Here is a 21,652-nt window from a genome sequence, read left to right as displayed (position 1 = left end):
CAATTTAACTTCACGGAATGCTTAGGCATGCTGAATGAAAGGTGCTAGAAGCATTAAACACCTTAGGGGTCTCAACCGGACAGCCGAGTACAACCAGGCACATATGCATTTTAAAAGTGTTTAAGGGCTTGGTTTTTTTTGTGGTGCTCAAAATCAGGAAGGCAATTATGAGCGCCAACAGACTTTTCAAATTGATTGTGAACAAATTGAGCAAGATGTATGATTCATAAACAACAAAAGCTACAAGCCTATACCAAATGACCCAAGCCTACCTCATTTGTTCCAACATGACATAAATGTAAATCAACATAACCAACAAATGCTCATCTAAAAATGTATCATCTATCAAAGTAGTATCATCTTCATCATGGTGGATTCTAGAGAGATAATCAGCGACCCAATTTGCTTTCCCAGGTTTGTCAATGATTGTAATATCAAATTCCTACAAAAGAAGTAGCCATCTTGCTAACCTGCCTCTAATGGTAGGTTTGCTCATGAGATATTTAATTATTGCATGGTCAGTATGAACAAATATGAGATAACTAGTTATGTAATGCTAGAATTTGTTTAGAGCATAAACTATTGCTAACAGTTATTTTTTCAATCACTATATAGTTTGACTCTGGTCAATGAAAGTGTCATTATAACTGTTTTGAATTAAGAAAGGAGACCTCTAGCTTTTCTTTAAAAGTCCACATATACCTTTATATGATAAATTATATATATATATATATATATATATATATATATATATATATATATATATATATATATATATATATATATATATATATATATATATATATATATAAGTGTACATTATCTAAATATAACTTTAACCTTGCATACAAATGGAAAATCATAGACTTTCCTCATTAAATATTATTTGAATAATTATTATGCATTATATATCTTTGTTAGGATTAGGTGGAACCATCTTTTCAAACATATCAATTCAAATGTGAGTGAATAAATTTACAAATTAAGATTTTAAATTCAATAAAATACAGTTTTATTTTTTGGCCTTTCCAATCCAGGTCCTCAAACTGCTGGAAATGAGCTCTCAGTTGAGAAAGGTACTACCAGTACAAGTTGACGAAACCACAACACAACAAAGAAACGTCTAGTTATTCTTTTTTTTCCGTTAATTTATTTTTTTACACTAGAGACAATCAAGTTTTGATTTTTGCACTGCCCAAACTTCCATGGATTTAGATCTGGAAGCTTTTATTTATTCCCTTCACTTCTTATTCCATACGATTATTGCTAATCTTCAATATTTAACATTTTTATCTCCAAAACAGATCTGCATTGTCCATTTCATGGAGGCTATTGTAGCTGCTACTATTACTGCTGCTGGATCTTCCATTATCCCAAAACAACTCAGAATTACTATTCACACCCATATTATCTCCTGTCTTCACTGAATAACACGGCATGTTTTCTTGATTGATGGAGATATTGGAAATCATGACAGAATTACTGTAATCACCTTCAGCACTGTGGTTATACTCAGAAACTGAACCAAAATCATAAACATCCTCACAATTGAATCCCACGTTAGCAGAAACAATATCAGATGTCATCTGGGTCATGCATTGTTTTGACAAATGATCTTCGGTTTCGCCATTAATGGAGGATTGAATTTCACCCAATTCCAACTTCAGCTGTGGAATGATATCAGAGGAAGAAGTCTCAACAAGCCCTGTGAATTGATCATGGCAAGGAAATGCAATGTTTTGGAACACATGGTAATCATGAACAGAGTTGCTCTGTTCTGAATTCTCCTGACTTGTTGATGATTGTGATAGCCACTCTGAGAAGAAGATCTTTGGCAGAGAGGGAGAAGAGTTTGAATTGGCATTGAATCCACTGTACAATTCATTATGATCCATTTCCTCTTCACTTTTCAAAGATGGCATTGAATCGTCTATACCAATGTTACTCAGCTCTGTTGTATCTTGGAGCAGAAATGAAGTTTGGAAATTCATTGGGTCTGATTGTAAAAGTGCATGTGTTGGTGTGGATTTGCTGTCATCTGAACCTTTGCTGGCAAAGCTGCTGTTTTCTGATAGAGGTTTGTGGGTCACGGGATCGATTCCCATTAGCTTCAGCTTCTTTTTAATGCTTGAGTTCCAGAAATTCTTGATCTCGTTGTCAGTTCTCCCTGGCAATCTGGCAGCTATCTGTGACCACCTGTATGGGGATAAACTCCATTCAATTCAAATCTAACTCCATTCTGATTCAGTTCAAATTGAGGAGAAAATATTTCAAAGGAACAAGACGAAGAAATCAACAGTCTTGGGTGTTCTTCAATCTATTTTAGGATCGGGTATTCAATCTAGATATTTAGAGGTTCATTCTATCAATGGTCTGAATTTATAAAAGAACTCAAAACGTTTGTTCGTTTCATGAAAAGAAATTTAAATAACCTGTTTCCAAGGACAGCATGTGCTTCAATGATAACCTTTTCTTCGTGCAGTGAAAATGCGCCTCTTTTCAAACCCGGTCTCAAGTAGTTTATCCAACGAAGCCTGCAACTTTTCCCACACCGTTCAAGCCCTGCATCATATTTTGATACATGACTCCCATTAGTTCATCACAATGTAGAAAACACAAGAAGCTGAAAAAAAACTATGTGATCGGATGGAGAAAACAACTAGAAACATATCTTTCAGATATCTACAATCTGTAATGCTGAGTGTTAGTTATTTTTAAATTAGAATTTGTGTCAACGAGAGTGAATCCATCAATGTTTTCAAATTCATAATTCAATTGGGTGAGAATTTTTGCATTGACATGAGATTTTGCATGCTTGTTCGGAAACAAGTTGAAGAAATTTAACATATGAACTGATCAATTGATGATAGCAGATTTTCACAAAATGTAGCATTGAGCGATGTTGTTTCTAGATTGGGCTGTGCCTGATTTTTTTACAGGGACATGAATTTTTGCATCAATGTATACAGATGTGACTACACTTTTGCATTGACATGTGTTTGTACATCAGTGTTTCAGAAACAAGAACATGAAATAAAACATATGATCTGATCTCTTAATGGCATCAGATTATCACAATTCTTTATACTGAACAATGAACAATGATATTCCTGAATTCTTACATGGAAACAATTGTGCATGAATTTGAACATGAATTTTAACATCAACACATATTCCATACTGACCAGCCTGTTTGGGGACAGCACTCCAGCAGCCAGCATGGCCATATCTCATCAAATAACCTCTCAACTTCTGATCCTCCTCAGGTGACCACAATCCTTTCTTGAACTTCTGCTTTTGGCAACATGAATGACACCCCATGCTGATTCTACTGATTATTATATTATTTTGTATCACACAAGGGCTTTTCTTTTCATAATGCAGGAATTTGGGTTTCATGTCCGCCTATTTATCAGGCCCAAATGTTGCCCCAAATATCGGGCTCAGAATAATGCATATTACAACGTGACAAAACCAACGGAGCTGAGGTAAGTTGCCGGCAACTTGCTTGCTGGACCACGCCACGTCACACTCGTCAGACCAAATGTTTCACAGCACGTGGAAGTTCCGTTTTGTTCTCCATTAGATTGTGTGTAAATGCGAAACATTTTGTGTCAGTGATATGAAGTTGCACCATAAAGTTCAAACTCACGTTAAGCGGACGCTAGCTAGTTTTAAAGTGGTTGATATTTGAAAAATTAGATCAAACAAAATAGTAGTCATTGGAAAACAACGTACACTATGGCTTTGTGCTACCTAAACCTTTGTTATCCCCAACAAAAGAAATATGATGGTTATAAATATTTGATATATAGATTCAATTCTTAAGGGGGCCATTGATTATTACATCAAATGATATGTAGTTTTCTGATAAGATTTTTCTAACTTAAAATTTGATAGGGTGGTTACTCATTTTGGATTGAGAATCTTAATATAACTTTCTTTCTAAGCTTTAGCGGAGTTAATCAATTAAGGTTGCGGTCTCATGAGGGGGGCTTCGGGATCTATTTTTATGGAGTGGAAGGTCCCATGAAGTGAAACAAAAAATGCTACATAATTAAATAGAATCTTCTCCTAAAAAATAGTTGCCTGAGCGGGTGGAAAAGGCGGGGGGCTAGAAATTGCCCCACGAGCTTAGGCTTTTTGTATGTCACTTGTCAATTGAATATATTTTTTAAATTTTTATTGATATTATTTTTAAATGATTTATTCATGTAAATTAACAATGCAATTCATGAGACCACCAGCGTCCATAAATTGTGGAGGTAACAACTTTTAAACATAAACTCCATTTCAAGATTCATGTGACCTCTCACTTTAAAATTATCCTAAAAAGTCTCAGTAGCACCCGTTAAATGTTTTTAGGAAGCCCCCTTCCATGGGACCGCACCCTAAGAGGACACTCAAATTTGATAAGGGGAGCACAAAAGAGTAGAAGGTTAATAATTTTCTATTTGAGATTTATCTCTTGAAAAAGGATTTCTAAGCTCTCTGTTTTTTTTTTTGTGTGTGATCTTATATACAAAGAATCATTAGTAATTGATACATTGGTGAGGTAATCTCATTTTAATTAAAGATTTCAACTACGCAGATTAATGAAAACTCTTTGTCTCTCTCTTCCCCTCCCTCTCTCTTTACATATTCATTAAATTTAAAATTATTTTAATTATTTCTAAATATTTATTTTACTTAATTCTTATCTAGCTGTTACATTTTCTTTATTATGTATATTATTATTTTTCATTTATATTAGTAAATTTTTGCCTTATAATTAAATGTTGAATTTTATTATAGAATTGATTTTTTTTTCTATAATTCATGCAACTAATCAATTTCTAGTAGTTAACTTATTATAATGCATAAATTAATTTGTAAGTAGTTTAATTATATGATAGACCTTATGACAAAACACCAATAAAACATGACATATAAGAATAAAATGAAATCAAATATCACTGTAAACTCTATTATATTCTATTTTTGAGAATTGTTTCGTGATGATGGATTATATAGTTTAGTTCAAACAACCTAAAAAGTGAACTCACATAATTGACTGTAGAAATGTTATTTCATAATATCATGAATTGGAAGCCATATGCCTACAATATATGTAATCATTTATTGTTTAATCAACACCACTAATTGCAAAAGATATCCATGTATAAAATTTATCATAATATAGAGTTAGAATAAAAGGTCCAAAGAAATTCTCATTTAGCTCTAGTCCAAATCATAAACATTATTTTGTTGCTAAACTTATACGTGTGAACATGTCCACCATAATTGACTTTTTTTTTTTATACTAACCTAACTCTCTCTCACAAGGTGGGGTACTTAGATGTCATAGTTAAGAGTATTATCAATATTACACATGCTCATGTTTAATGTAAAAACTACAACTACATAATCCTCACTTTTGCATAATCCTTATTGTTGAAGTCATGGCAAGTTAAAAATTATAACCTTGTACTTTCTTTTATCTTGACTTATTAGAATCAACCTATTTTATATTTACCTCGCCTAACACAACTTAATTTATTTTTACTTCTAAATATTTCTATTTCTAAAAAATAATGTTTACATATTTTTCAAAATACACTATATTTTATAAAATAAAACTATAAAGTACGGTGTAAATAATGAAAATAAATTCTACATAAATAAATATACAAATAAAAATTATGTACAAGAAACGACCTCATGACAAATACATAATTTCAATAAACTAAAATTATTATATATATTCAAGTTATAGAGAAGACAATTTTGTTGATACTAATTGCACATGGTTTAGACAAATTATTTAGTCAACTTAAATATACAAATATCAATAGTAACATAATTATAGGAGAACAAAATATTTCTTTAATACTTTTAATTAAATGTATTTAATAAAATCATTTATTATTATAAATATATACAATTATTGTCAAATATATAATCATTTTGTGTTTCTTTTGTTGAAATAAAAATATGATGTAAGGAGGAGAAAATTAATTTCATGTCTATAATTATAAAAAAAACAAAAGAAATACCTATACACTACGTAATGTGTAAGTACTGCATAAAAATTCCTTTAAACATTTATTCGCGGCCCCTCTTCTTACTTTTTATCATAAATTATAGCCCGCCATTATATGTGATTGATGACGTAAGCAGTTGCTTATTCGACGTCCCTTTCGTGTTATATTATTATTATTAATTTCATTTAATGACTGTGACGTCCGTTGAACCAAATGAACAACGATATAAAAGACAGAAATACTAATTTATATATTCCTAACAAATATTAACACCCTTGAAATATTCCTAAGCAAGGAAATTCGAACAATTATAAGAACCAAATGAGCCAACGAACTAAACTAGAAGATAAAGACAAACATATTATTTTTTTAATTTTTAAACAAATATTAACAAGAGTGGATTATTATTAATTAAGGAAATTCGAATAATTGGAAACGCCAAATGGCCCAACTAACTAAACTAGAACATTAATAAAAACGAAACATTAAAAAAAATAGTGGAGTAAAATATAATAATAGTATAAAGCAAAGGTTTGAAAAATAAATTTAAAAAATCTTATCCGTACCACAATTAGACTTTGTGTCCCACAGAGTGGAAAGAAATAAGCACGTTGGAGATCAAGAAATGATTAAAAACATTATTAAAAGAAGAAGAAAAAGATTAAATTAGAGTGTTTCTCAAAAATGATGGAAACACTATACCTTAGCTGGCCAACGGTCACATAGATTAGATAATAAATCCTTCTCATATGAAATAACAATACCCATATTCCGACATTATTCAATCAATCAATCACAATTCCTTAGCAGAGTAGAATTCAAGGCTTTCCAAACCTCCCACACAAACCTTATGCCAAATATTTTAACACTTCAAATTTTTGGATTTGTCACCGACAGAAAAATAAACATATTATTAGTTGCACGAGTCTTCCATACCAATGAAGTTTAATAGAATATTCAAAGGACTGAATTGATTTTTTTAATAGAATATTCAAATCGTTCAATTCATTTTATAGTAGAATATTCCAATGATTGAATTGATTGCTTCAAGTTATGAATTGTACTAGGTATTTTAAAGTCCTCGTGTCTTACATAATATTATTTTGAAAATGATGTCATTAATCCTAGTAATTTGTATAAAGCATGGTTATTATTGGTCTTCTTTTGCATGAAGATATGGGAATTTGATGCCATGTCCCCATCTGTACCAACTTTATATTCTTTTGTGCCCTTGAAGCCACCTTTAAGCTAAATAAGCATTCTTAAGTTTGTGATTAATTATTGTAATATTTACATTAATGTCATAAGAATGTTCTTGCATGCTTTCTCCAAAAGATAGTAATCCAAAACAAACAAACAAACAAATGTATGCACTACGTATTTGGATTCCTTTTTGTTTCCCTCTCTGTTAGATTGATTGAATGATTTCATGTACATTCCACCAATGTGATAAATCAATCCGTTTTCATAGGACCACATGTATTTATCAGGTTGACATGAAAAGATTTCTCTCAACTTTAAGCTACAAGAATTTCATATGTATAAATTGATATCCCTCCTTTATCACTCTTCAATCCACCCAAATGTGCATAAATTCATAAGCATGTCTATTTACTCCAAGTCTTGTTTCTATTGTCTTACTCCTCCGGAAGAGAAAACAAGCAAGAGGAGTCGTTGGGAAGTGTTAAACTACAACTCTAAAGTCTTTGTCAATCTATTTTTCCATGTTGTTTTCTACATTGATTTGATTTTTAATATTTTTCTTATAGGTAAGGTGTGAATGGGTTTTCAATTGGTTATATGCTAGTCTAAAATTTTCACTTCTATTGTTTAAAACTTTTGAAATTTATGAAAGTGTGTAGAGGGGACATTTTGTATTTATTGTTTCACTGTATCCATGTATTGGAGAGAGATAATTTAGAAGTCTAATTTGTTTTGAATAAATCACTATCATGTTAAAATCATTGGAAGAGTGTTGAGGGGGAAGATGTACATTTTGTCTTTATTCTTCCATTTTGTTTGTATATTAAATAGACAGTTTTACTTTCATTTTTTTAAAGATTTAGGTTTGAATATATTATCATAATATTAAATCTTTTATTTGAGATGATGGTTGCTTGAATCATTTTTATTGAGATGGTGTGGGAAGGTTCATGATACGTTGACATTAATCTTATGGAAGGATAACATAATGTTATAAAAGTAATACTATAATTGAAATATTAGGACTTGTTGATGAGATAATTAAATTTATTAAAGAAGTTGATACCAAGAAGAAGGAGCTTGATGATGAAATTATTTTTTCATAAATTAGAGGATATATAGTCTAGGTTGCAGTTGAAAGAAATCTCAAGGAGATGTTTAGAATGTATAACTATAGGCCTTTTTAAGAGTATTTTCTAAATGATGCTAATGATAGTAAGTTCTTTTTATGGAGGAAGATCATTGAATGGAGATCGCTAGCTCTACAAAAAAAATTCAAACTATTAAAGGAACATTATCAAATCAAAATTGGATATCTGAAATGATTTATATCCATAAACTTAGGTGTAAAAATAAAGGACAACAATACCCCTTTAATGCTCAATTTACTATTAGAAAGGCTTCAAAGTTGTTGGTTGATCTTACAAGCGATGTGTGGTATGCAAAAAAAAAAGGCTTGTATGATATTGCAAACTTTATTATGGGTGCATTAAATACCACAAGGTTGGAAGGGAATCAAAGATACACTCAGACAGAGCTTATTGTAGAGAAGCAATACTGTCAGTCATGAATAGTTATTCCATCTAGGTTTCGGAAGAAAAGAAAAATATAGTTATCAATACTTTATTTTTTGAATCCAGATTCACAAAAAACATTCGTAGCTTGGGTATCTAATGCAAGAGCCTTTTGCATTAGAAAACAAAAAAGAGCATAAAAAATGTTGAGGAGAGAGAAAGTGACAAAAATGCAAGAGGTAAAAAATTAAAAAAGTGAAAAAAAAGTCATTCCATTATCTAAAATTTTCACTTCTATTGTTTAAAACTTTTGAAATTTATGAAAGTGTGTAGAGGGGACATTTTGTATTTATTGTTTCACTGTATCCATGTATTGGAGAGAGATAATTTAGAAGTCTAATTTGTTTTGAATAAATCACTATCATGTTAAAATCATTGGAAGAGTGTTGAGGGGGAAGATGTACATTTTGTCTTTATTCTTCCATTTTGTTTGTATATTAAATAGACAGTTTTACTTTCATTTTTTTAAAGATTTAGGTTTGAATATATTATCATAATATTAAATCTTTTATTTGAGATGATGGTTGCTTGAATCATTTTTATTGAGATGGTGTGGGAAGGTTCATGATACGTTGACATTAATCTTATGGAAGGATAACATAATGTTATAAAAGTAATACTATAATTGAAATATTAGGACTTGTTGATGAGATAATTAAATTTATTAAAGAAGTTGATACCAAGAAGAAGGAGCTTGATGATGAAATTATTTTTTCATAAATTAAAGGATATATAGTCTAGGTTGCAGTTGAAAGAAATCTCAAGGAGATGTTTAGAATGTATAACTATAGGCCTTTTTAAGAGTATTTTCTAAATGATGCTAATGATAGTAAGTTCTTTTTATGGAGGAAGATCATTGAATGGAGATCGCTAGCTCTACAAAAAAAATTCAAACTATTAAAGGAACATTATCAAATCAAAATTGGATATCTGAAATGATTTATATCCATAAACTTAGGTGTAAAAATAAAGGACAACAATACCCCTTTAATGCTCAATTTACTATTAGAAAGGCTTCAAAGTTGTTGGTTGATCTTACAAGCGATGTGTGGTATGCAAAAAAAAAAGGCTTGTATGATATTGCAAACTTTATTATGGGTGCATTAAATACCACAAGGTTGGAAGGGAATCAAAGATACACTCAGACAGAGCTTATTGTAGAGAAGCAATACTGTCAGTCATGAATAGTTATTCCATCTAGGTTTCGGAAGAAAAGAAAAATATAGTTATCAATACTTTATTTTTTGAATCCATATTCACAAAAAACATTCGTAGCTTGGGTATCTAATGCAAGAGCCTTTTGCATTAGAAAACAAAAAAGAGCATAAAAAATGTTGAGGAGAGAGAAAGTGACAAAAATGCAAGAGGTAAAAAATTAAAAAAGTGAAAAAAAAGTCATTCCATTATCTAAAATTTTCACTTCTATTGTTTAAAACTTTTGAAATTTATGAAAGTGTGTAGAGGGGACATTTTGTATTTATTGTTTCACTGTATCCATGTATTGGAGAGAGATAATTTAGAAGTCTAATTTGTTTTGAATAAATCACTATCATGTTAAAATCATTGGAAGAGTGTTGAGGGGGAAGATGTACATTTTGTCTTTATTCTTCCATTTTGTTTGTATATTAAATAGACAGTTTTACTTTCATTTTTTTAAAGATTTAGGTTTGAATATATTATCATAATATTAAATCTTTTATTTGAGATGATGGTTGCTTGAATCATTTTTATTGAGATGGTGTGGGAAGGTTCATGATACGTTGACATTAATCTTATGGAAGGATAACATAATGTTATAAAAGTAATACTATAATTGAAATATTAGGACTTGTTGATGAGATAATTAAATTTATTAAAGAAGTTGATACCAAGAAGAAGGAGCTTGATGATGAAATTATTTTTTCATAAATTAGAGGATATATAGTCTAGGTTGCAGTTGAAAGAAATCTCAAGGAGATGTTTAGAATGTATAACTATAGGCCTTTTTAAGAGTATTTTCTAAATGATGCTAATGATAGTAAGTTCTTTTTATGGAGGAAGATCATTGAATGGAGATCGCTAGCTCTACAAAAAAAAATCAAACTATTAAAGGAACATTATCAAATCAAAATTGGATATCTGAAATGATTTATATCCATAAACTTAGGTGTAAAAATAAAGGACAACAATACCCCTTTAATGCTCAATTTACTATTAGAAAGGCTTCAAAGTTGTTGGTTGATCTTACAAGCGATGTGTGGTATGCAAAAAAAAAAGGCTTGTATGATATTGCAAACTTTATTATGGGTGCATTAAATACCACAAGGTTGGAAGGGAATCAAAGATACACTTAGACAGAGCTAATTGTAGAGAAGCAATACTGTTAGTCATGAATAGTTATTCCATCTAGGTTTTAGAAGAAAAGAAAAATATAGTTATCAATACTTTATTTTTTGAATCCATATTCACAAAAAAACATTGGTAGCTTGGGTATCTAATGTAAGAGCATCTTGCATTAGGAAAAAAAAGAGCATAAAAAATGTTGAGGAGAGAGAAAGTGACAAAAATGCAAGAGGTAAAAAATTAAAAAAGTGAAAAAAAGTCATTCCATTATCAAGACACATACCAGTGGCATAATTTTTTTTTATGTAATTTCATTTTTCAAGGTGTTTAGGTGGCATTTAGAAGTTTGTGGAAAATTCCTTACAATATTTGAAGGCAATTTAATTTTCTAATTGGCCCATATATGTTGGTGCTTAATTATAATTGGCTAGGCATTTAATATTTGTATCAACATAGTTACATCTATATTTTATCCCACATTGGTTGTGTTTATAATATCTTGGGTGCTAAGTACCTATATAAGAAAGGCATATGAGCATTTGTAGGCAAGATCTTGTGGTGAAAGCTTATGGTATCCAATTTCTTGGTGTGAAGGTATTAGTGTGCAAGCTCTTAGTTTGAAGTTCTAGATTATTGTAAGATATCATATTTGAAGCTTTATGTAAGTTATAAGAATTAATGATAATAGATTTCCATAATCCACGGTATTATATTCATGCTTCTTGATAAGATTGTGTGAAAATTTATTATCATCAATGTTTCAAATCATACTCAGTAATCCATCATCAGGATGAGAAAGCTAAGAATGTGTGTAAATTTACATTCTTATCTCTTTGCATCCTAATGATCGATTATTGAGCATGATCCAAAATATTGATGCTAATAAATTTACACATAATCTTACCAAGAAGAATGAATATAATACTATACGAAGTTGGAGTTCTCTCATCTTGAATAATTTGTAAGGAATATCAAGTACTAATGTATGCTTTGTAAACCATTTTGTCTTCTATTTATCTTTACATCATTAAGTATTTTTTTTAATGATTTAGTAAGGGTGGTGTGGTCCTTCATCAATTCTTGAAATATTTGAGAATTTTATGAACCAAAGAAGTATCATCAAATCATGGTAGAGAAAAAATAAGTGTAACGCCCCACCAAGGGATCCAAAGAATTAGCCTAAAGTTTCACCAAGTTTGGTAGCATTTTTTTAAAAAATAAATAAATCATGAAAGTAAAACCATTCATAACATAGTAGCGAAAGCAATAACATTAATTAACTGGAAGTATACATAAACATACATAACATGTTACATTCTTTAAGGATCCCTTAATGTTGAATCACATCTAAATTAACTATTAATGATTCCATCTAATACTACATCCACATACAATAATAAAGAAAAGTTCAATGTTCATACATTACATTTCAAAATGCTCAATCATCTGTTGTACATGCCACAGGGTATGAAAGGCTTAAAAGGAATATACATCTGTGAAAATAAAGTTTATCATCATCCTTATTCTAGTCCATGATGCAATAAAGTAAATGTAACCACATGTCATACATGAAACATCATCATCACAAACATAATTAACTAAATGCACGGTTCCTCCCAACCATAAATAGCATCATTAGACCATTTTGGGCCCTAGCCATCCCTCTGTGCGTAACATCCCAAATCACCAAAGAGATCATCAACATTGACATAGTAGGAATGTCACTCCTAAACATACTACTTCATATGCAGAAAAAGAAATCTAACATGCAAAGTAAAGCATAAGATAACATCATCTAACATATGCAAATCATCAATCTAAGGATACGTGTCCACCATCATAATCCATGAACAGAATGAAGATAGATGCCAACAAAAAATGTATCCGCCATGGTATCTCAAATGGATCTCAATGGTAAGAGTGAAAAAGCACTACCACCCGACCGCGTGGAACCTCAATGGTCCATCCCATCGTGTTGAGGAGATAATCTCAAGTCTCAAATAGGCTATCAAAAACACATAGTACAAATACTCTCTAAGTCCAAGAATCCTAAATGTATACTAACTCAAAGGTTCCAACACAAATCAACATCTAATCTCAGAGGCACAACATAGACATGTAGGAAAACTATTATGCAAGCGGGAAAGTGTCATCGCACATATCACGTTAGAGTTACCTTGGTAGTCTCTCAGTAGACCCCGACCCCCTTGTGATCCCTATGCGGCCACTAGTATCCTCTCATATAGACGAGGCACACTACGAAATGCAAGGTCGCAACCAAGTGTTCTCTCTACTCCCATCCTAGTCTATACTAGCACTCAAGGCATGGACAAGAACATACTATTATCTTATTAGGTTCATTTTAATCCCCATTTAGTGTAAATGTTTTCACTTATTAAAACAACTTACAATGAGTTACCCTAGCAACGACTTAGGGCCCTGGGCCCCATTGCAAGCCACTTCCTGACACTACAAGTAGATAACCTACCCTAGGCTCATGGAATCATAAATCACAAAATACCAAAAGATAATCCACAATATAAACATCAAATCTCCATGAGTCAACTGAAAAGCATCCATAGATAATCATGACCACAACATTTCTCTATTGGCAACTGAAGGTATCACTGATAATCACAATAATCATTGGTTCTTAACAAGCAACCAAAAAGTATCTCAAAGTAATATTGATCGAAGACTCCAAAATGGTTGAGTCAAAACATGTCACAACATGACATCAACAAGATCAGATAACAATTTAATTCCATCCAAAATGACTGGAAAGTAAACCAAATACAACTGATCAATATCTCATAAAAAGGTTACATATATCACAACTTAGACAAGAAGACTGAAAACAATATCAATCAACATGTCATCACATAACCATGGTTGAGTTTAAAAGATTGAGTCCAAAAGACATCATCATGACATCACAATCATAACCCCCGAGCCTCTAGTAGACATCCTATAACTGGTCAACACTAGTCAACCCAAAAACCCAAAACAAATATCATAGAGAAAACACAAATGCAAGCACATGTTTTGGTTTGCTAAAATTACATAGTTGAATAAAATGTGGAGGTCTCAGTTTTAGTTTTCAAATTTAGACATCAAGTGGAGAAATCTGTACATTTTTCTAACCCATGTGTGTGTTGGAAAAATGTACAAATTGCTGGAAGCCTAAGGAATCAAGCTAATTTAAAAGAAATTCACAAAAGCAATCAACAAACCAAAATTTCAACCACCTCTACTACTCAACAAGGGCAGCTATGTCTAGCCATTGTTGATGTATCTTTGATGGAGCACAAACATAGCAATAATTAAATCCCTTGTGTGGAAGTGCAAATGTGAGTGTGAGTGCAAAGTGAATGTGCAATATGATCCTAGTCTATATGAAAAGAAGAATACTTTCAAGATATGACTACGAAGGAAGTCACACTCAAAGGTACTCTATGATGCAATGAACATGAAATGATGAAAACTATCTATGAATGCAAGCTAATAACTAGAATAAAAACTAAAACTAGAATGTAAACTAACTATGAATGCACAACAAAGACTAAGATGCAATACAAAATGCAAATCTTACCAACTATCAAATCACTAATATGCAGCCTATGAACTCCATGTGGAAATGTAGCTATAATGCAAGCTCTCGATATGGTGATTCTAGACTTCAAAGCGACGGAGTGTCAATGCAATCCAATAATCCTCTTTATGCAATGCTTGAGACAAGGCTTCTATTTAAAAGCTCTCAAGAAACATCTAGAGGGTGTCTAAAAGATAAGGATAAGGATTAACAATTAAGCACCTTATCTCATATCCTTAGTTGGAAGGATAAAATGATGAGGTGGCACATGTGTGTAGAAAGTTCTCAAGTTGTAGACACCATGTGCTTAAAAAGAAATGCAAACCCTTATGATGACAACTCATAAGGGTACACATACTCTTAGGCTTATAGATTAGGATAAAAATTAAATTAAATAAAATTAATTTAATTTAGGTCTAGAAGAAATTAATAGGATATGGAGAATTTAAATAAATAAAATTTATTTAAAAAAAAGAATAAATGGAGAATCATGTGTTAAATTAAATTTAACATATTAAAGCTAGGAAGTATTTAAATTGAATTTAAATACTTAGGTCAAAAATGAACCTATTTAATTAAAATAATTTTAATTAAATAAGTAGAAGAATGTGACCATTATTAATTAAATTAATAAAGTCATTCGGGACAATTTTTAGTGTCTACATTTTGCCCCTCTTTGATGTGGTGTCGGCACGACATCATATCAAAAAAAATAAAATGCAGGTTGCCCCAGAGAAGGAAGGAGAGTCCTGATGCCCCCTCACGAAAATTGCGCAAGAAATACAAATTTGGGTAATTTTCGTGAAAAGGGCTTGGAACGGAAAGAAGGGAAAGAAAGAAATAAGAAAAACATGATGAAAATATGGAGGAATCATGAGACAGACATGACTCAGAGTGGAGAAGGGCGCAAACGGGGTCCACGGGACCTACATAAGCCTCCAGGGGACCCATAGGAAGGTCATTGTCACACCACGAGAAGAGCATCCAAAGCAGCTATGGACCTGATCGAGAGATTGCAGCTTGGTGAGCACGTTCGGGAGCACCAGAGACCAGTCGCGATGGGGGCACCAGTGAGTCATTTGATCCTCTTGGTAATTTGATAGCTAGACTAGGTTAGAGGCATTTATGATGCCCTAAATGCGGTGAAAACCGATCCCGGGCAGAGACGACAGTCTCCACCTTGTCGTCTGCGCAGATGACAAAGAAGGGATACCGACGCCTGCAGAGACGACAAGGAACATCCTGTCGTCTACGCAGATGCTAAGGCTGCGACAAAGCCAACAAAGACGACAGACCATAGTCTGTCGTCTGCGCGATAGGGACAGCGGCATCGGAGACGACAGACCTTGCCATGTCGTCTTCGAAACTGAGCGGAGACGATAACACATTTTGCGTAAGCACAGAACAACATCTCCGCGGATTGCGTCTGCGCGGATCAGCATCTCCGCCTGACGCAACAGAAATGCAAAATGGCGAGCATGAAATGCCCCATTCTGGAAATGAAATGACTGACTTACTGCATGTCCATGCTGTAGGAGGGCACGATGCTTTTTAGGTCATGGGAGCACTATCCACCGATCATGGTTATACAGGAGAGACTGATAGATGCGGATTGGCGACATGTGCGGTTGTGCGGACTAGAGTATGTCCACGAGTGGCCAGACTTGAGAGCTCACACAGCACAACTATCGACTCTCATAGAGCGATGGCATACGCCCACAGGGAGCTTCCATCTACCGATAGGGGAGGCTACCGTCACTCTCTTGGATGTATGGAGGATCCTTAGAGTGCCTATCAGAGGCACATATCCAGAGTATGTAGGTGAGGGAGCTGATCCCTTCTTGAGAGAGTGCTTCGGTAGGCGACGAAAGAGACTACCAGTACATCGATCTTGGCTATCCTGGCGGGGAGCGTTGGAGCAGAGACTACTGAGACTGGTAGTATTTCTAGCCTCTTTGATATGGCAGATGCTACCAGATCATGCAGGACATGGGTGGCCTATTGGCTGGGCACGGGTGTTGAGCACCCTATTACAGGAGGATGGCGAGGTCTACTACTGGGGACAGACCATCCTAGTAGAGTTGTATCATGACTTACATATGTGTGCATACCGGACACAGCGCACGATGGGACCAGGACTGACACTACTGATGGTCTGGTCGTGGGAGCACATTGGGGTTACTCGACCCATCACATGGAGAGAGACCAGGTAGCCTGGAGAGCCATATGCATGCAGATATCAGCCTCCTATCCAGTATACATCGACAAAGTCAGTGGGATTCTGGCGCAGGTGCCTTGATGAGATTATCATGTTTGACTGGACTCCTTATGATGGAGTGGAGCACTGGGGGAGAGTACAGGCAGCAGGGGGTGAGAATGATACAAAGGATCAAATGTATCTCCCATTTACATAGACCGATTGCTAGATTATTGGTCGATCCGCTCACGTGATCATGCGATATATGCCTTCTCGGGTGCGACGACTATTTGGGCGTATCCAAGATGTGGTTCCAGAAAGATTCCTATATCCTATAGTGACTTGCGAGTATGGTCGGCTGTGGGGTCGGGGGACAATGCTACGATTTGCCTGGGCATCATGGTTACCGATGGATAGAGTGCCATGGGTTCATGGTCAGGACAGGGGAGATGTTGGTATGACAGCGAGATATGCACAGTGGTGGGCAGCACACCAGCCAGTCAGACTGACAGTGCCTGGAGTAGTTCCACCAGCAGAGCAGGCATAGGGAGAGGGAGATGGTGCAGGAGATGGGGGACAAGCTACTATGGTAGCAGTGCCAGCTTAGGGAGCATAGCATGGACCACATGGTCATAGGGTAGTTGCTAGGAGGGGTGCCGTAGCAGCACAGGTGCCACCACAGAGGGGACCTCAGGTACAGGCACAGGCACAGGTACCACCACAGGCGCCTCCACAGAGGCAGGTACCGGGAGAGGAGCTAGACATAGTCAGGGCTAAGCGGGATAGCCTATGGGTAGAGGTTGCTAGGCTACAAGCAGAGGTACAGCTGCAGAGAGTTAGAGCAGATAGCACACAGGAGGTACTAGCAGCTTTACAAGCACGAGTGGATGCAGGGGATTTTGCGAGTATGGCAGTGTGTGCTGATGCTGAGGAGCTAGTGAGGTTACAAGGAGAGGTGTCTACCTTGCATGCCGAGCGAGCGACATATCAGGCTCAAGTCGATAAGCATCGTAGGAAGCGAGACATAGCGAGACAAATGGTTACGCTGGGGGCTAGTGTGACAGTATGTAGGAGGCCATCTCAGCCAGGCGATCTGAGGCATGGGCAGTACGAGAGGAAGCCTATTACAGGTCACTATATCATGATGCCGTACCTGCCGACCAACGGTAGCCTAATTTTGAGAGAGGGGCTAGTTCCTGGACCACGGGTGGCAGAGCCAGATCAGAGCAGTCAGTAGGGTAGAACCGACCACCTCGAGGGGGTGACACAGGAGGAGCAGGACCCTCATAGGATGGCTCCTGGATTTTGTATAGAGATCCGATATTTTGACAGATATGTGTAGATGATGCATTTGTACTTTATGATTCTATATGTATTTGGACTGTACAGACATTGATTCTTTTGTGATATATATACATGACATGAGTTGATGATTCTATATGTGTATGAGATTTTATGATGCATATGTATGGATTTTATGTGATGCTTATGAGACTGACGTTTATGATGCAGGATGTGACGTATCTTTTCTATATACTATATGATGCTTAACATGTGTGATGCAGATTGGCTAGCGATTATGAGACTTATGCATTATGATATGTATGTGCTCCTAAATGTAAAGCTAATGCTAAAATGAACTAGACTATCTAATGAGCAATAAGAAATGTAATTTTGACGAGTAAACTAATGCAATCTATACTGAACAATTAATGAAAAATGAACACTCCATCTAAAGATGCAACCAAATGAATATCTGTCAAAATCATCGCCCATAAAGATCCAGGAGCATAGCATAGGAGGAGGACATAAATAGAACCTTGTCTCAAGCACGACTCGAATGAAACCCTATATTACATGGACCCTAACTAAGTGAAATCAAGGGATTCTGTTGTGTTTATGTGGAGAGCACACCATTATTTTTATTTTGCAAAAGAGTGTATGCATTATATGCTATAGAAGCATAAATGTTAAAAGCTCCTTTGCGTAATTGCCCCCATTGCGGTAGGCATTAATATCCGAGACACACACATAGTAAAACCATAAAAGATATAAAGAAAATACGACAAACCAAACAAAAGAGACTTCATGACCAAGTAGTCACTTATCTCACAGTTCCTGCCAAGAGCCTTAAGTCTGGAAAAGTGAAAGTCCCCATATCGCCTACAGGAAGGACTCAACCTACGGGGAAATGTTGAATCAAGTGTTTTGTGATAATATGATTGTGTGATTCCGATAGGGGTTGGTGAAATGAATGAACTTCTCGAATCATCAAGCCTCCAAAAGGTGATTTTATGTGTATCCAAGTGTGGTCAGTATCATTAGAGTGTGCAACAGAATGCGATTAATCAACCATTTGACAGGAAGCATGCAAGAATGGAAATGAAAATGAGGCCTCGTAGACAAGAGGTCTTTTGTTCGATTTAGCAACAAGCGAAAGACTAAGTACTACTCTGCACAAATGGAAAAGAAAGGAATAACGGTAGGACATGAAAGAAAGGATTTGGATAGACAATGGATTGGCAATTTTTTTTTTGGTTTTTTTAGGACTTTTAAAGACTGTACAAGATCTACAAATGCTCAAGCATAAAAGCGCTTGAGATGCTGAATATTTATAGGTTCAGGGAGCGGATCCCCCTCAGGTGTAGCAATCTGATATGCCCCAGAACCATATTTGGCTGTAACAACGAATGGACCTAGCCAATTTGCTTCAAATTTTCCTTTCTTTTCACAGTTCTAGAGATTCCTCATATTATGTTGTAGCACTAGATCACCCACTTCAAATTCTCTCAGCTGGACCCTCTTATTATATTGTAGTTGGAGGCAATGTTGATACACGTGGAGGTGGTTAAGGGCACGGAGGCGTCTCTCATCAAGGAGTGCCAACTCTTGCAAGCGAGCAACTCGGTATTCTTCATCGAATATGAGGTTTTGTAGAGAGACTCTAAGGGAGGGTAACTCAATCTCAATGGGTAAAATGGCCTCAGAACCATAGATGAGGGAGAATGGAGTGGCTCCTGTGGGGGTGCGAATGGAGGTTCAATAGGCCCAAGGTGCGGGAGCAATTTGGAGATGCCAATTACAGCCAGCTGCATCAACAGTTTTCTTTAGGATTTTCAGGAGCGTTTTATTTGTGGCTTCAGCTTGGCCATTGCCTTGAGGGTAGTATCTGGTGGAGAAATGGTGGGTTATTCCAAATTTCTAGCATAACGTGGCTACCTCTTGGTTTTTAAACGGGGTTCCATTATCAGTGATAATATCTTGAGGTATACCAAAGCAGCAAATAATATAGTTTAGGATAAATTTAGAAATTTTCTTTCTGGTGATATAGGTTAAGGGAATGGCTTCAACCCATTTCGTGAAATACTCAGTTGCGGCAATAATATACTTGTGGCCATTAGAGGAATTAGGATACACTTGACCAATAAGATCAAATCCCCAGTGGGAAAAGGGCCATGGTGTGATGGTAGGTTGCAAGTCTTGGGCAGGAGCGTGTATCAAATCGCCATGCTGCTGACAAGGGATACATCTTTTCACAAAATGATATGCATCTGCTTCCATAGTGGGCCAATAATAACCTATCCTAAGAAGCTTTTTCGCTAACGTAAAGCCACTAGAGTGGGCACCAAAAATCTCTTGGTGAACCTCATCTAACGCTATTTTGGCTTCATCTGAATTGAGACATCGGAGGAGGGTTCCATCAAAGTGTTTTCGGAAAAGGGTATCACATATAATGGTATAACGAGCGGTTCAGCGAATAAAGATCTTACTTTGGTTTGGAGTGAGGGTTATGGGAATAGTTTTATGATGTAGATAGGCAAAAATATCAGCATACCATGGAGACTCAGGACCAACAATCTCGCACACCACTTCAGAATCATTCTGCTCATAAGCAGGAGTAACAAGATTCTCAACGAGAAACTCACATTTTGGACTATATTCTGGCATGGCAATCATAGAAGCAATAGTGGCCATGGTATCTACTACTTTATTGTTAGCCCTTGGAACTTGTCGAAAGACAATTTTTGTAAAGTATTGCTTAAGATTCTCAACTATTCGGCGGTAGGGCAACAATTTCTCATCTTTGGTGTGATATTCATCAGTCACTTGTTTGATAACTAGTTGTGAGTCTCCAAAGACAAGAAGATTCTTAATATTCCATTTAATGGCTTGACGCATTCCTGTCACTAATGCTTCATACTCAGCTATGTTATTTGTGCAAGGGAATGAAATTTTGTAGGACTTAGGAATTAAATCCCCTTGTGGCATTACAAACAAAACTCCTGCCCCCGATCCCTTTTGTGTGAAGGATCCATCAAAAAATAGTTTCCATGATACACAAGGGGCTATAGTCATAATGGTATCATCTGGAAAGTCTACCACAATAGGGTGACTGCCTGGAAGAGGTGCTTCAGCTAACTAATCTGCAATTACTTGTCCCTTAATAGCTTTACGATCCTTATACACAATGTCAAATTCACTTAGGATTAAGACCCACTTTGCTGCTCGACCAGTGAGGGTGGCTCTTGACAATAGGTATTTGAGTGGATCAATTTTGGCAATGAGAAATGTACTATGATTAAGCATATAATGACGTAGTTTCTGTGTACAAAAGACCACAACCAAACATGCTTTTTCAATAGCAGTGTAATTCAACTCATAACCAACTACTGTTCGATTGAGGTAATATATGGCTTGTTCATTTCCATTATCATCTAATTGTGCCAGGAGTGCTCCTAAG

General features: G+C 35.1%; 1 protein-coding gene across 2 annotated transcripts; it reads right to left on the bottom strand.

Annotated features, from left to right (window-relative positions):
* Positions 1-952: 952 nt before the first annotated feature.
* LOC149541183 (uncharacterized) lies at positions 953-3,395 on the bottom strand. Of its 2 annotated transcripts, none has more exons than XM_089799841.1 (3): positions 3,182-3,395; positions 2,433-2,562; positions 953-2,196 (listed from the first exon to the last, which is right to left on the bottom strand). In XM_089799841.1, exons 1-3 carry the CDS (start codon positions 3,225-3,227, stop codon positions 1,290-1,292), a joined length of 1,083 nt encoding a protein of 360 aa, XP_089655967.1. In that variant the 5' UTR covers positions 3,228-3,395; the 3' UTR covers positions 953-1,289. The 2 variants fall into 2 exon arrangements, with proteins under 2 accessions (XP_089655967.1, XP_089655966.1); XM_089799840.1 differs by having other exon boundaries at positions 3,186-3,393.
* Positions 3,396-21,652: the final 18,257 nt, after the last annotated feature.

This window comes from Cupressus sempervirens, chromosome 9, assembly GCF_028749045.1.
Source record: "Cupressus sempervirens isolate cs-2001-9-10 chromosome 9, ASM2874904v1, whole genome shotgun sequence".
NCBI classification, from domain to species: domain Eukaryota; kingdom Viridiplantae; phylum Streptophyta; class Pinopsida; order Cupressales; family Cupressaceae; genus Cupressus; species Cupressus sempervirens.
Note: the sequence above shows the minus strand (reverse complement) of the source record. Positions and strands in the feature narration are given on the sequence as shown.

Bases quoted from the DNA above. Each gene is read 5' to 3' on its own strand.
- LOC149541183 (XM_089799840.1), bottom strand. From the start codon at position 3,321: ATGGGGTGTCATTCATGTTGCCAAAAGCAGAAGTTCAAGAAAGGATTG. The intron at 2,563-3,185 runs GTCAGTATGGAA...AATATGATGCAG, and splicing joins TGCTGTCCCCAAACAGGCTG to GGCTTGAACGGTGTGGGAAA. The intron at 2,197-2,432 runs GTTATTTAAATT...ATCCCCATACAG, and splicing joins CATGCTGTCCTTGGAAACAG to GTGGTCACAGATAGCTGCCA.